The sequence below is a fragment of the Girardinichthys multiradiatus genome, chromosome 14, assembly GCF_021462225.1.
Source record: "Girardinichthys multiradiatus isolate DD_20200921_A chromosome 14, DD_fGirMul_XY1, whole genome shotgun sequence".
NCBI classification, from domain to species: Eukaryota; Metazoa; Chordata; class Actinopteri; order Cyprinodontiformes; family Goodeidae; genus Girardinichthys; species Girardinichthys multiradiatus.
This window is the reverse complement of record NC_061807.1, coordinates 4,871,692-4,888,396: the sequence shown is the minus strand read 5'-3', so window position 1 is coordinate 4,888,396 and position 16,705 is coordinate 4,871,692. Positions and strand designations below refer to the sequence as shown.

At 43.0% G+C, this 16,705-nt stretch overlaps 1 protein-coding gene across 1 annotated transcript; it reads right to left on the bottom strand.

Moving 5' to 3' along the window:
• Window positions 1–1,150: 1,150 nt before the first annotated feature.
• Window positions 1,151–14,977, bottom strand: LOC124881294 (alpha-tectorin-like). The gene is made up of 19 exons (XM_047386840.1): window positions 13,908–14,977; window positions 13,509–13,584; window positions 13,170–13,261; window positions 12,243–12,449; window positions 12,005–12,076; window positions 11,704–11,806; window positions 11,435–11,561; window positions 8,690–8,945; window positions 7,670–7,826; window positions 7,455–7,542; window positions 7,300–7,362; window positions 6,948–7,144; window positions 6,735–6,869; window positions 6,456–6,643; window positions 6,157–6,308; window positions 4,091–4,336; window positions 3,836–3,998; window positions 3,504–3,587; window positions 1,151–2,724 (listed from the first exon to the last, which is right to left on the bottom strand). The coding sequence occupies exons 2-18, from the start codon at window positions 13,552–13,554 to the stop codon at window positions 3,504–3,506; spliced, it is 2,376 nt and encodes a 791-aa protein (XP_047242796.1). The 5' UTR covers window positions 13,555–13,584; window positions 13,908–14,977; the 3' UTR covers window positions 1,151–2,724.
• Window positions 14,978–16,705: the final 1,728 nt, after the last annotated feature.

Here is a 16,705-nt window from a genome sequence, read left to right as displayed (position 1 = left end):
CTCCCTCTCCTGGATCAGCTTCCTCCCCGCCACACCGCCTGCCGGTGGTTGGAATCTCTGCTCGCTAGTGTACTTGTGGTTCTCGGTGTCCGGGGCCGGGTGCTTTGGTGTGTGTTGGCTCACTCCTGGTGGCTGCTTGCCGGAGCCTGGCCCCCTGGGCTCTGTTGGGCCTCATGCTTGGGGGGTGGTGTGTCCCGGGGTCTTGGGCCTCTGGGTCCATGGCTGGATCTGCTCGGGCGTGGACGGCTGCCGGCGGGACCTGTGGACTCGTCACTGGGGACCCCTGGGGCTTCTGCACTGTCGCTGCTGGGTGGCTCCCCTGGGACCTTCCACTGCTCTTCTTTGGGGGGGTTGCGGTAGTCCTGGGGGTGGTTCTCCTGGGGTTCCTGTGCTTTGGGGGACCTTTAGATGTCTGTGGCTCGGATCTCCTCAGTGTCCGTCCAGGGACCATGGGGCAGGTCTGTGGGTCCTCACACTAGCTATTGCATATTTTTGTGGAGAAACCTTGTATACAAAAGCGCATCCACACTCATACTCACAGGTGTTAAGCTTCAGGTGTTGACAGATACACAGATGTTCTATATTGGGCTGCACCTCTCACTAAGTACATTTTACATTCAGAATTACCGCATACTATTTTGTTAAAAAAAAAACAAAAAAAAAAAAACAGCTGCTGGTGTATAAGCAAGCAGGGTGTAATCTTGTATTCTCTTCATCCTTCTTTCTCTCCTCCACTCTTTCCTCCTTTTCTCCCCTTTTTCACCATCTCTCTCTTTTTTGAGCTTCTTTTTTCCTTTTCATTTCAGTCCGTAACAATTGAAATATTCCCAAAGAAGTTTATAATACAGTTTCTTCTATAAATATCAAGCAGAGCTTTAAAGCATTAGCTGTGATGCTCTGGTTGTGAAAGTAAATCTGTTGGGCAATTTCTTGGCACTCAGACAACAATTCTGAGCCATATTCTGCCGGACAGGACATGGTAAAAAAAACAAAAAAAGAAAATCTTTATTTCAACTTTGTGAGTTAAAACTCAATGATTAATAACTGTAACTATAAATGATGATTTTTATCATCCACATGAATCCACATGAATCCCAACAGGACTGAACATCTGTTATCAGGACAACAATAAGACAAGATTCAAAGTTAATGACATTTAAGAAACACCAACAGACTTTATGTCTGACTTTAATGTTAGAGCTTCTGTAGATACTGTCACATTCGGGTTTGGGGTTGGACCAAAGCGCAGTCAAGAGCTCGGGAGCAGCATTTCAAGCAGTCTTGGTTTTTAATCATAAAATGAAAAGTAACAAAAAACGTAACAAAAACACTGCAGGTGTCAACCAGTCAGAGCCAAACTTACAAAAATACTGCAGGGATTCAAGGCAAGGATGCGGGTAGTGCACAGGGTAAGAGACGAGAGGAACCAGCGGGGAACAAAGAACACAGACCAACTAATATACAGGAAGATGTGAGAGGGGAAACAAAGGGCAGATAATCACAGAAACAGGGAACAGATGTGACAGGGACGCAGGGAGGGAGGGAGCAGGTGAAGCATACAGAGACAAATGAGGACATGGAGGAGCAAGATGAAGAAACAAACTGAAAAACACACCCAGGGAACCAGAACACGGGGAGAACAACAGATCTAAAAATTACAATAAAACCACACAGTCAATCAGAACAGAACCTAGGAAATAAAATACCAGAAGCAGGAACTCAAAGACATCAAAAACATCTGATTTAAACATAAACAAATACAGAACCGAAAACACACTGACAGATACCAGCTTCAGAAGAAGAAAAACATGAACGTATATGAAACCATAGTTTTAGTTGCAGAGGATTTAAAGAGCATCAAGAAAATCTGGATGTCTGCAGACTTTCTGCTGTTAAATGTGACCTTTTAACCATCAGTATGCTCTACTGTCCTCCTGTGGTGGTTCTTCCTCCAAAACTGAAGTTTCTCTCAAACCGACTGCATCTAGGCTTTTTCATCATCGTCTCAGTTTTATAAGCTTGTTATTAACCTGCTGAACTTTGATCCAAATCTGATCTTCAGAGACGCTGAAAACATGCGGTTTCATGTAATTTCTTTATGTTTAGATTACTGATGATTTCTTGTAGAAGCTACAAATCCCTGAAAAATCTACTTATTATTGTTAAAAATGCAGATTAAAATAAATTCCTCCCTCTGATTATTCAACTTATTTAAACATTTATCATTTGAACCATTAAAGCCCATTATGTCTTCAGATTGTATCTGTCAGTCACTGCAGCCTCATTTCTGCTCCTTGTTTTCTTCTGTGCATCATGGGATAGTTTCACATCTAATTAAAAAGCTTCTTTGCTTGAAGGCCTCACTGCTCTTAGACATCTGTATCCTGTGACCAGACACTTCTTGAAGACAGAAGGTCAACTGGTTTGTACCACCTCTAATCCAACATATGGCCTTCAGGATGCAGGAGGATACAGAGACTCTAAGCATAAAATCTGATTATTTGAATGTTTCTTAGACGTTTTCATCTGGTTATAATGAACATCACATGTAACCCACTCATTTCCCTTCACCAGATTCAAATAAAATCAAAGAGAGTATCAGCTGTAGACCCATTATGTGTCAGAGATGTCCTCATAACATCCAGGCTCTGGGTCAGAACTGGTCCAAAGACTGGGATCTTCATGGAGGTTTGCAGCCTTTCAGTCAGTCACTGTGGAAGCCACCTGAGAAGACAACAGGACCAGACTTTGACCATTTTCTCCTCATGTCCTCCTCCTCCTTCTCTATGAAATCCATTTGGCTTTCTTTCACCTCCAACCTGTTCATCTGATCTGGTCAGCATCTGACATTGAGGGTGTAGCTAAGTTCTGACTGTCTGGCTACCTGGAACCAGGTCTGACATTGTATCATAAAGATAAAAGCAGGATTTCCTTCACTTATTATCAAATCAGAGTGTAGTTTTGGATATTAAATTTAAAACATAAAACAGCAAACCAAAATTTGCTGTCGTTAATTATCCACATTAAATGGGCCCAACTGTAATGGTTCAAAGAACTGGTGAACTGGTCCCAATGGGAGGAGGCCATGGGATAGAACCAGGGCTCATGGGACCAACTTGGAGCTCCAGCCTAGTGAGCTGGAGGTAGCTGGAGAGAGCAAGATCTGTAGATTTTTGTTAAAGCTATTGCTCCTGTGTCCCATCTAAAAGATGAATAGATGGGTGCATAAAAATATGCAAGCATTAATCAGAATATTTAGTTACAATATTCGAATATTGCAATTATATCTATTTTTTCTCATAACATTCCAACACAACTTGTTTTTGTTTTTAACTACATATTTCCAAATGTATTTATGTTAGCTGTATGTTTGTCTATGTGTAGCTCCTCACCACCAAAGTAAATTCCTCGTACATGTGAAACATTACTTGACAATAAAGGTTTTTTCCTGGTTTTCTGATTTCAAAATAATACTAATTTACCACTGCAGAGCTGAGTCTTACCTAAGTAGTCCAAGCCATGCTGATGAAGGCAGCTGCTTCATAATTGGATCTGGCAAATCTGCGCTTCCGAGCTCCATCACAGTTCTAGAAGTTAAGGGTAGACAGATAATGAAGTCCACATTTTAGAGACCTGAAGCTGCTGAAAGCAAACATGTGCACTGATGTGTCAGAGGCCTTCAGTTTTATGACTTGTGTTTGTAACTGTATACCTTTGTTAAAGAAATAAGATAAAACCAGTAGAAATGGTCATAATGACTGTAAACCCTGTCTTTAATGATGCAGCAGAATCAAGCATCCTCAGGTTAAGCTGGTAAGATTTATAGAAGGTGCACCTTGACACAACTGTTCTCCTGTTTGTCACACAGCTGCAGTTTACAGTGCAGGTAGAGATCAGCAGAGCTCCCAGTGAACTGGAACATGTTGAAGGAGAAGTAGTTGGAGGTTCCCTCTCCATTTCCCTCCACTCTCACCATCTGATGTTCAGAGCTTGGACAGCTGCTCACAAACATGAAAACAAACTTAGTTTGATGGTCAGACCAGAGAGGTTAGAAAGGTTATCAAGACTGAATCTCAGGCAGCAGTCTCACCCATTCTTGATCAGGTAATATTTGCGACCCCCAGTGGGGGAGGCTTGGTCTGTTGCCCAGCAGGAGTCGGTCACCACGGCAACCAGTTTTTCATCCAGGCCATCAGTGTCCAGCTCCACCCAGATCTTCTGGTTCAGCCGCACTTCGGTGTTTGAATACACAGCTTGAGTTCGACCGGGGTCAGTGTAGGCCTTCATGGCCAGAGAGTACCTCCAAGGTCCGGATGAGATGACCTGAACCACGGAGCTGCAGAGGACACACACAGCTCGGTTGTTTTTGTTGTTTCACTCCAACCAACATTTTGATGGTCAGACATGCATGTTATGTAGTGGCAACTACTAATTTTATCAGCAGTCGGAATCTGAAACTTTAATGGAAGGCTCATCAGTATGAAAAAGAACCTCATACGGACTTTAAGACAGGAAGGTTATACTGCCAATGGTTTGGGAATGCTCTGCAGCACTGCAGCAGGACCTGGCCAGCTCACTATAACAGAATCCAACATGACTTCTACCATGTATCAGAGGGTGTTCAAATGGAAATGTGAGATCATCTGTTAAAAAACCTGAAGCTGAAACAGAACCGTGATCCTGAAACATGACAATGACCCAAAACACACCACAGAAAGTCCTAGTGCAACGTCAAAGTCCAGATCTTGATATCTTTAAGATGCTGTGAAATGACTTGAAAATGGGCAGAACATGCAAGAAACCCCTGAAAAATCTCACAGCTTAAAGTGAGGCGAGAGCAAAGTTTTCTAGGACTGATGTAAGAAATGGTAAATGGCTACAAAAAGTTTCTCACTGACGTTATTTCAGTCAAATGTGGGGTAAGACCAGTTATTAGTGGGCAAGGTGTCCCAACTTTTTCTCAGCTAAAAACCACATTTTTGTTGATATAATTTATTTTAGGAGTTATATATGGCTTTTGTTCTGTCGTTTTAAGAGTAAAAAAAACGGTTTTCCATACATAAACCAAGGATTAGACATCAATATGTGAATATTTGTTTGGAAAGAAGTGAAGATTTAATGGGGTGTACTAATTTTTGAGATCATTGCCCTGCTGATGAGCCAGTTCTATATGGATCCATCTGTCTGATATATAGCCTCACATTTGACTCTAGAATACTTTGGTACAGAAAGGACTTCAAGGTCCACTCGACGACTGCAAGGTGCCCAGGTCCTCTGACAGCAAAAGAAGCCCTCACCATCAGCCCTCCACCTCCATGCTTGACAGCTGGTATGAGCTGTCTGTGCTGACATGCTTTAGTTGGTGTCCGCTGCGTTATGGCCAAACATCTCTACTTTGGTCCCAAAGTGATTCTTTCAGACAAAACTTTGCAAACCTAAGAAGATCTCTCTTGGCAGTCGTCCGAAACAAGCCAGACTTCTTCATCCATTTTTCAAATATCCTGTCATGAACTTTAACATTTAACGTGTTAAATGAGACCTGAAGGAAATCATACGGAGATGAAGTTATGTCAATTCTCTGAGCTTTGGACGCTCTGACTTTAGTGTGAATTTACCGGGATGCCGAATCCTGATAAGATTGAAAGCTGATTTAAATATTTTCCAGCTCTGAAAAAACATTCTTACTGTTCAATGATAAACTTGAAATAGTCTGGATTTTGGGTCTTTCCCAGATTAATTGGCAGCAGCAGCATTTTCTTGAATTGTTGCTGAGATTTTTCCTGATGAGCATTGTGTTAACACACATCTGTATGATCCTCTATATGTGGAAAACCGCTAACATTCCTACTTTTAAAGAGGCGGTTATGCTAAAGATGATTATTTAACCAAACAAACTCTATTAACAACTGCTGACTGCTGCTTAGCCTGTTCAATTCTACAAAAGCAGCTAGGGTGTACTTAGTTTTACTCATGACTCTATATGCAGATGATGCTGAGCTGTACTGTTGAAGGAGATAGTGTAGCTTTCCTCCCTGAATCTGGATCTAATAAAGTGAACTCAAAACAGGTTCTTGAACTTAATTATGATTCAGTTTTCTATAGATTGAAATAAACTAAATTAATCCTTAAAGAGATGTGAACAGGCATCAGACACACCTGGACTTGATTTTGAAGCCCACGGTCTGGATGTCCGGCTGAGTATGAATGCAGGAGAAGTCGATGTACACCTGGTCCTGGCGGGTAATGCCACCAGAGGAGAGGTTCTGGGACATGATGATGTTTTTGTAGATGACTTGGCTGTTGTTGTTCTGCAGAGTGAAGCAAGAAGCTGTTTGGACTTTGAGCTTTTACTTAAACTAAACCAGAAAATCTGTTAGTCAACCAGATCGCCAACAGCCAACTGTTGGAGATCTGGTTGATTTTTACAATATAATGATCTGGAAGAGAGAACCCACCGTGATCTCCGTCCCACAGAGGTTGGCGCTGTTGAAGCTGAAAGTCACCATGTGGGTCTGCTTGTCAATCTGACCTCTGCAGGTCGGTTCTTTGAGCTGTAAGACAGAGTAGTCGATGCCTTTGTCCTCCAGGAGACACCCGACCAGACTGAGAGACGCAGAGTTCTCACTGCAGACCGGTGGATCACCTGAAGGTTACAGTGTTGGTGAGGAAAATCACAGTTAAAAGGTTTCCTCCAACCATTCAGACCTGCTCTCATGTTGTCACAGCTGTCGTACCCAAAGAGTTGATCTTTCTGTACTTGGAGGCAAAAATGGCCCGACAGAAGCAGCGAGTTTCTCCACCAGCAGTCTTCTCTCCACAGAACTCATGATCGCTGCAGGTCCTGTCCTGGCAGAAGGCCCCAGGGGGCGCTGCAGAGCAACGCTGATATATTATTCTGAAAACCAGCAGCAGATTTCTTTAGAACAGATGGAGGAAGCAGATCTTACAGCAGTCAGCCTTGGACCTCCAGTCCTCCAGTGTGGTGTCTCTCTTCAGGCTGCAGGCTCTGGCGTAGGCCTCCAAGAACTGACACCTGAGGTGGTCCAGATCAGAGTAGCTGCACAAGGTGTCTATGCAGGCGCTGATGTAGGGCTCTGGGTCGATGTCACAGGAGGAGAAGGGCGCCTCCTTCAGGAGGTTACAGCTGCTCCACATGCAGAAAGAAACAACATGGAGATGATAAATGATCCATAAATTGATTTATCTCTTAGAGCTGAAGTCATTAAACATGTGATGTAACGTAGTTTCCCACAGAGATCATAGTGAAACACTCAGATGTTTCTGGATCATTCTGCTCACCGTTCAGTCATCTTGGTGCAGTTGATCATCGTGTCATTACTGTCCATGTACTGCATCTCACAGCTAGGGGGCGACACACAACAAGGTCAGGACTGGTTCCTGAGTAGACCTGGAGTCCATTCATCCAGCAGCAGCTGTCAGTGAGGAGGTCTTACCTGGTGGAGCTGTCCTCAGAGACCCTCTCTTTACTCAGAGACCTGCTGGAGTTTCCACACAGACCCTGCAGAGACTGTCCTGCAGGTCCTAGACAAGTTCAGGACACAATGAGAGACAAATCAGGGTCAACGTTCAAACTGGATGAACACAGCAGCTGATGAAGGACAGCAGAGTTTACATTCATCATGACCCAAACTCATCCGATGTTCTCTACCTTCCAAGTGGATCTGTGCGGTGGAGCCATCAAAGAAGACAGAAGCCTTGAAGTTGGACAACGACACCTTAGCAGTGACTCCAGTTTGGTCCTTAGAGAGCTTCACACCATGAACCGTCTGAACCGAGCTGTTGAGGGTCAGCGCCGAGTCGTCCAGCTGGGTCACAGAGAGACAGAGTGGACTGTTAGAACTCAGAGGCAGCTGATCCATCTGAGAAAAGGAGCTGCAGGTGAGGTTGGGAGAGCTGGACAAGGTGTCGCCCCCTGCTGGTGCAGCAGTGAAGAGATTAGATTCAAACTACAGTTACCCTGTTACTCAATTGTTCTGAAGTGGTTCTGTACAATAAAGAAAGTTTTAAAAACTCAAGAAAAATATGTTTTCGTTGTAATAAAAACTTTAAATAAATTAATCTTAAACTATCTAACAGAAACTATTAATTTAAAAACAGAAAACCCAAGATCATGTCATCCAGGTTCATCTAAAAGTCGTTAGAAGAACAGAATGATTGAAAAATATTCACTTTTTCATAATATTCTGATTTACTGACTTGAAGCTGTACACCGGGTCCAAAGCTGAACAAACTCAAGCAGTTTAACAAAACTTTTATCTTAAATTTCTTGTTTTCAGCTAAAGAAACACATAGAAAACAATTTCAGTTATAAAGTGTATTTAGGACCAAACCAGATACTCAGACCAGATTAAAACCTAAAACTGTTTCTGTTCGTTTGGGTTTAGGAGATAAGAAACCAGAAGGAGCAGAAACTCTGAGACAGAAAAAGGAAAAATTTGAATTTTTATTAGAAGTTTAAAATAATGTGATTTAAACCTCAGAGTCTAACCTTCAATTCATCCATTTTATTTCAATTAAATGTATCCGATTGATCGTATTTATTATAACAGCACAACAAGATGCAGCTGTTTCATATAATCCAAAGATTTCTGGGCTGAACCCCCCAATATCTCAGGATCCTGATTACGGCCCTGCTGGATCTCATGGACTGTGTTTGCAGGCGACTCACCAGAACTTTGCCTCCTTGTTTCAGGTAAATGTGAACGCCCGACCCGTTCAGTCGCAGCGTCACGCTGTCCAGAAAGCTCACATCTTTACGGTGCCGCTCCTGGAAGTTGGCCAGAACCTGGAAGTCTGGGACTGATGGGATCCTCAGCAGAGAGTACGAACACCGATCCTTCACAGAGTTCTTCTGGCCGTGGAAGTCGATGACAGCGGGACCCGTCACAGTGCAGAAGGAGCCCAACAAGGAGTCAGAGGAGCAGCTGATGGAGACAGAAACTAACATCATGAGCTGCTGCTGAGGTCCACAGCCACCAGGGGGCGCTCTACGGTTCCAGGTTCCTGACTGAACACCTAAACTGTGGACCTGATGGTGGCACTAGAGGAAGCCCCACTGACCACACAGCCAGCAGCTTCATGATGTGAACCTGGTGTGGCAGCAGGAAGTAGTCAGTATGTTACTGATGTCTGGTTGATGTGAAGAACTCAGCTGTAAACCATCTGACTGATATCAGCCTGATGTTTACTGATCTCTGTGCTCCATCACTGCTGCATCTGATCTGGGCTCACTTCCTGCTGCTGCTTCACAATAAAACCTCCCTGTAACACTTCTTTTTGGTTTATCAAAATAAAGACAAAGGGACAGTCCTATAACCATCCCCCACAGCACCCCCCAAGAACTGCAGCCACAATCCACCACCCCCATCTCTCCAACCTCAAGAGGGGCCTTGGCACCTCCAATCCCCACCCTGAAGTTCCCCCCCACCAACCCCCTACCCACGCCGAGGACGGCTCTTTCCATCCAGGAGAGGGACGTCAACAAACTCTTCAGGAGACAGAACCGCCGGAAAGCTGCTGGACCGGATTCTGTATCACCAGCCAGCCTGAAGCACTGCGCTGATCAGCTGTCTCCAGTCTTCACAGACATTTTTAACACCTCACTGGAGACATGTCATGTGCCAGCCTGCTTCAAGTCCTCCACCATCATCCCTGTCCCCAAGAAGCCAAGGACCACAGGGCTTAATGACTTCAGACCCGTCGCCCTAACCTCTGTGGTGATGAAGTCCTTTGAGTGCCTTGTGCTCTCACACCTAAAAGACATCACCGACCCCCTCCTGGACCCCCTGCAGTTTGCCTACAGAGCCAACAGGTCTGTAGATGATGCAGTCAACCTAGCCCTTCACTTCATCCTCCGGCACCTGGACTCCACAGGAACCTACGCCAGGATCCTGTTTGTGGATTTCAGCTCTGCCTTCAACACCATCGTCCCAGTTCTGCTACAGGAGAAGCTCTCCCAGCTGAGTGTGCCTGAGTCCACCTGCAGGTGGATCACTGACTTCCTGTCTGACAGGAAGCAGCGCGTGAGGCTGGGGAAGCACGTCTCTGACTCCCTGACCATCAGCACCGGTTCCCCCCAAGGCTGTGTTCTCTCTCCTCTGCTCTTCTCCCTGTACACCAACAGCTGCACCTCCAGTCACCAGTCTGTCAAGCTTCTGAAGTTTGCGGATGACACCACCCTGATCGGACTCATCTCTGATGGTGACGAGTCCGCGTACAGATGGGAAGTGGACCATCTGTTGGACTGGTGCAGCCAGAACAACCTTGAGCTCAATGCTCTAAAGACAGTAGAGATGGTTGTGGACTTCAGGCAGAACCCAGCCCCACCTGCCCCCATCACCCTCTGTGACTCCACAATTGACACTGTGGAATCTTTCCGCTTCCTGGGAACCATCATCTCCCAGGATCTCAAGTGGGAGCCAAACATCAGCTCCCTCATCAAGAAAGCCCAGCAGAGGATGTTCTTCCTGCGGCAGCTGAAGAAATTCAACCTGCCAAAGACTATGATGGTGCACTTCTACACAGCCATCATTGAGTCCATCCTCACCTCCTCCATCACCATCTGGTACGCCGCTGCTACAGCCAAGGATAAGGGCAGGCTGCAGCGTGTCATTCGGTCTGCTGAGAAGCTGATTGGCTGCAGTCTACTGTCGCTCCAGGAACTGTACACCTCCAGGACCCTGAAGCGGGCCGGGAAGATTCTGGCTGATCCCTCCCACCCCGGTCACAGACTCTTTGAGACTCTCCCCTCTGGCAGGAGGCTGCGGTCCATCCGGACCAAAACCTCACGCCACAAGAACAGTTTTTTCCCATCTGCCACCAGCCTTGTTAACAAAGCCCGGAAACCACCCTGACACTCTCCCTTCCCCCACACCCCCCCTTTTTTTGCTGACAGGACACCTGTAACCTGTAACTCTATGCGTTACATTAACGCTCAGCTTGGACTCCTGCTTTACTTGCACAATGATCACCTGCACTGTTGTATTGCTCTTGCATCTTATACTGCTCTATATTTACTCTCACTCACTTAAAACTGTGCACATATATTTATATTATATTGTAGATATGTTTATACTGTTTAATTTGTATTGTATTGCACCGACTACGCCAAAACAAATTCCTTGTATGTCCAAAAACGTACTTGGCAATAAAGCTTTTCTGATTCTGATTCTGAAATGCTCTCTATAAAACATTCAACTGCTCCTTCACAATAAAAGCTTTCTGTAAAACGTTCTGTTGGTCCGTCAAAATAAAGGTTTTTTGTAACACTTCCTTCTGTTCCTTCACAATAAAAGCTCTATATTAAAAATAACAGCTCCAGTAAAACAATCGTTTATTAATAAAGTTTTTAAATTAATTTCTATTTCTCATGTTGACAACTGCTCTATTTCAAATTTAAAGTGAACATATTTACATGCCGTTGCCTTGACAACGCTCCAGAGGCCCACAGGTGGAGGTCTGGAGGACTGCAGTCTGAGAACAGTTGAGACTGAAACAGGTTTCAGGATCAGAACTCACCTCACCAGGCCTGAGCAGAACCCCTGAGAAATGAAGGAAGATCCAGAGCTGAAAAACTCACAGATTTCTGAATTATTTCGTTTCTCTGAATAGAAACAGAATTTTTTTTATTTGACAGTTTCGCAGATTTAGAAAGTTCATGTTTGGATTCAGAGGCTCACCAACCTGAATGTCTGCAGCTGCTCAGGTCTGCAAATTTGAAGATACCTGCAGCGTTTGTAACATTCACCGTGTTGACCTTGTTACCATCCACCAGAACATCTGTGAGCTACAAACCAACGAGCAGTTAGAACCACAGAGACGGAACAAGGACAGAATATGATGGAAACTGTTTTTCATAAAAAGGTCCTGATCAACACAAAAATCAGTTGGAGAAAATTTTTTAGTAACACTTTATGGTTTTACAAAATATGATGCATCATCAGCTGTGACTGATTTTATATTTAAAGAAAACAGGCTGACTCACCACTGTACCCTCACTACCGATTGCTACAAGTAAAGCTGCTTGTGACCCGAAGTTTGCTATCCAAAAATCCACCTGTGAAAACAACACAGTCAGCATGGTTAACTCTTTATTTTTTTATGTGAAATTACATATTAATGATGAAACATAAATAATGAATAAAGATTTAAGGTAAACACTTCTGAGACACTTATGCATTTCTTTAAATTTAAGATGTTGCTCCACACTGAACTGAACTCACTGAGGAAGTGAAAAACTCCAAGTCACATTCCAGAGAGTTGGAAATGGATGGCAGGTCCTGTCTGAAAAGCTTTTCAGTATACAGATCTCTGTAAAAAATGTAAAATTGAACCCGAACTACTTTAGGTCCCACCAAACAGTCTCCTTTGTTCTGAGGGTCATAATAGCCGTTGAAACAGATCACAACGTTCTCACTGGTGAAGTTCACCTGAAAAACACAGAAACACGACAAGTCAACGAAAAACTGTCCTACAAAGATCTAACAGAGCAGGAAGTCTGAGAGCGACTGGAGAAAAATGTGTCTGAAAGTCAAATATTTCTATTAAACAATCAAATACGTTATGATTTAAAATTCTTCTCCACACATCAGTTTCTATTTGAATCTTGCTGCCAGGTCTTAATCTTCTTAAAGTCACAGAGGAGCAGAAATCCTTCGTTCGCCTGTTGTTTGCTTCTATTAAACTAAATCCTAGTTCACTGTTTGCTTCAAAATAAAAGCAGACCAACAGACTCCTTCGCTGATGTTGGCAGAGCTGCAGAAGTTTGACTCAGAGCTCTGGAGCTGCAGAGGAAACCAACATTTAAACACAAGAATCAGACCTGAAGTGATGTCAGTCTGCTATTTATTTCTTAACTTGGTTGTTTTAAAACCTTTAGTTTGTCTAAATACAGATAAACAAGTTTAAATGTTTCCTTCAGTCTTGATGTGATAAAGTGACTCTGACAGTCTGGAGTCCAGCATGAACCAGTGATCTGAGGGTTTCTGCTGCACGATGAACCTCAGACTGTAGACTGCAGGTAGTCTCAGTCTTATTAGCCGCTGATGTGTCTTCAGACTGCAAACAGCAGCTCTAACAAACATGCTGACTCAGCAATAATGAAGACAACAGACAGAGAAGAAGAGATTCATCTGGCCTCATCTACTCACATAGACTCGTTCATACTTCTGTCCAAAATATGTGATGGGACACGAGCTGATGTCGAGTTCTGAGTTAGTAGTTATCATCTGTTCATCAGCACCTGAGAACATGGAGACGCATGAGAGGTGTGAACTAGAGTGTGTCAGCAACAAGACAATCTGCACGTGTTGATGAATAAAACAGCAGCTGTCCTCTGGTTCCAGGACAGCATCAGAGGGTCTGTTTAGATACAAAGATGGCAGCAAAACCTCCTCCTGTCTGACACTGAAAGCTCCGTTCTTGCATCATCACATCCAGCTGGGCTACAGACTCAGATGAAGCTCAGGTTATCTACTGAAGGAGCTCACCTGACAGGGCTATGGCAGCAGAGAGGAGAAGGAGGAGGCGGAGCATGTTGGAGGTGACCAATCAGCTGACAGAGAGCTGGAAGACAGACAAGTGGATCAGAACATCCCAGCAAAAACAAATCAGTCATTTTTGCAGAGTTTATAGTTTAAACCTGAATATATTTATTATTTCAAGTGTTTATGAATTCCTATGAGACAGAGTTTAATTTCTCTCAGGCAGATGAACTCTTAAAGGAACAGGATGAAAACATTAAAGAGCTCACAGACACAGAAATATGTAGAAATGTGTCATAAAATCCCAACGTCTCTTATTGTGTTGGAGTCAAAGTCATTGACTGATCCTGAGAATGAACAGCAACAATACAGGAGAGCAGAAGAAGAATGATCAGCTGGTCTTACCCTCTGCAGGAGGATGAGGAGGATGAAGGCTGCTGTCCAGGAGGCTCTCTGATGACTCTGAAGTTGAAGTATCAGTCTGGTGGACTCTGATCTGTTTGTTCGCTCTGACCGTGACCTTCAGTTTATCCTCTCCTCAGAGAAGAGGAGGAGTTGATGGTCAAGCCTCCTGATTGGAAGAAAGGACACCTGGGACAGGTTCGGTATGTCACAGGTACATGCCCCAGGCTGAAAACGTCCTAAGTTCAAAGGTATGTTTGTAAAATATCTGCTGTTGGCAAAAGCATCTGCAGAGGAATGTGAGTAAACCAGAGACGGTCTTGGAGGGCTTGGATGGATTTAGTTGAGCAGAACTATTTAACATTAACATCAAAAATAGAATAAATAACAAATGCAAGCAAATGGACATTAATGTGTATATTTTCCAATGTGTAAATATTAAGATACAATATCAAATAATAGTGAGTTTACACTGAAGATCCCTTTGTTCTGCATGTCTGGTACCTGTGTTTCTGTGGGTTGGTTCAGAAACCAACAGAACCCTAAATGCTCCAAACAAGAATTTAGATGTTGAACTTTTCCACCTAACGACTGGGAGAGGCTCCAATGATTTACCAACATTTCTATGAACTAAAAATTATTCAAATGAAATGAGTGAAATCTAAATCTAGAACCTTTCTGTTCTTCCAACCTCCACCGCCGGATCTCTGAGCATCTGGCCTGAAATGATGAGTCACAACATTTATCACTAAAAACAGATAATCTGACTATAAATTCCAGATTACAGGTAGTCTTGTTTGGCTGCCAGTGGATGATGTTGATGATGACATTAATGAACAGAAGTAAAGCTGTGATTGGTGCAGAACAAATAAATATCTATAATTTCTCTGTTTTAGTTGTCCTGAATGTTAGTTAGCATCTGTCCAAAGCTCACTGAGCTCTCCTTCAAGCTGTAATCAAACATTGTTTAATTCTGTAGATGTGATCAGCTCAGCAGGTGTCTGAGTTTACAAAACAGGTTCATCTGGACTGTCATGGAGATATTATTTAAATACCATTCTGAGGTTCAAGCAGTTCAGGGTGGGACTGAAATGCTACTGAACAACAAACTGTGGGTCACATAATTTGCTCTTCTGAGCCTGAGGGAGATTCTCTTGTTTATATCTTAATGTTTTAACTGAACTTCCTTAAACCCAATGTTGAATACCGCGTATCTATGTCCTGGTATGTATATGATTCACACCATGCTTTATAACAAGTTCCCCATCAACACAAAGCTGATATTAATCTGGTATTCATGACTTGTTTATGCTGAGTACTCGTCACTGACCAGGGTGTCACCGTTAAAACATGCCAACACCCAGGAACTCCAGCTACGAGATGGTTGAACCTTAGAGACACCCTGAACAGAATCAGAACCAATGTTCAGAGTTAGTCAATGTCATGATATGAGGTTGTTTTGGACCAAAATGCAAACAGGTACTAAGGTTCGGCATCTTGTAAGTAATATCTTCTTTTTATTCTGAATTTTATGAGGAACTATTGATTGTATGAAATGTAAACTAGCTTTTTCAGTTGTTTTAAGTGGTTTTGGATGAACATCTATCAAAAACTGTATGTCTCAGCTGATAGGTATGCATTAATACATTGATGATACTGTGCCAGGGTAATAACTGTAAAGTATGTACAAAGTCTAATTGTCAGGATCTGGAGTCATCTGCTGCCTGCTGCTAACACCTTTCCAACACTAGGTGCCGCCAGTAGGAGAGTCCTGAGGTGACAGGTGTTGTGCATCTATTCATCAGCTGAGAAGCATAAAGAGGATGGTTGCCAACACTTTGTCGCCTGAGTGTTTTTGCCTCCGTGGTAATCTTCTGGCCAGCTCTGAAAACTTTGCAAGAATTGCTGTGAAGGACTATTGAAGTATTTTCTCTGTGTGAAATTTAACTTCCCTTGTTACCTGTTCCAGGTGCGATTTCTGCCTGACCTGTCCCAGTCCTCCGTTGTTGTACTGGCTATTTCCTGGAATTGGACTGAACCTGGCAAGCGGGGCTTCTTTCCTGACATTTATCCTCTCCCTCGCGGTTTCCCCACAGTCTCCAGTAAGAGAATATTTCAGTTGGGTCATGTTCTGAGGTTCAGCCACTAATCGTTTCTCTTTGTGTTTTTTCAGTGACAGGAGATTAGATTCGCCGCTTCTGTTGTGCTTGACCAAGTTTGCAATAAACTTCTTTATTTAACTAGTTCTCTGAGTGTCTCTGCATGTGGGTTAAGTCGGCTGTAAAAATCATGACACTAATGCAAATTATAGTCATTTTTGCAGTCTACTGGGCTTTTGGGCTTATAGCAAGTAAACTTTTAATTTTAAAAGATTTACTTCTTTATTCACGTGCATTTCTCCACAGGTTAAGCACATTTTAACCAAATTTGCAATCTTGCAAAAAATAGGCAGAAATTAATCCGGCCTAGTTTATCTAATGCGAAAACTTCAACAATTTAATATATTGAGTGTTTTTTTTCTTTGTAAGGTAAGGTGAGTTTATTTATACAGTGCTTTTCAGTAACAAGACATTCAAAGCGCTGTACATGAGGAAGAACAATTACAAAACAATCACAAAGAAAATAAACACAAAAAGGTAGATAACATTAATAATCCTTTGGGTTTTACTGGTAAGAACTGGTTCTAAACCAATCTTTTTAAAGAAGTAATTATATAATTAAGTCCTCTATCTAAGGAAAAACAAATCAAATGACACTAATAATCATTGGGAGTAATAATAATTAATAATCCTTCCAAGTTT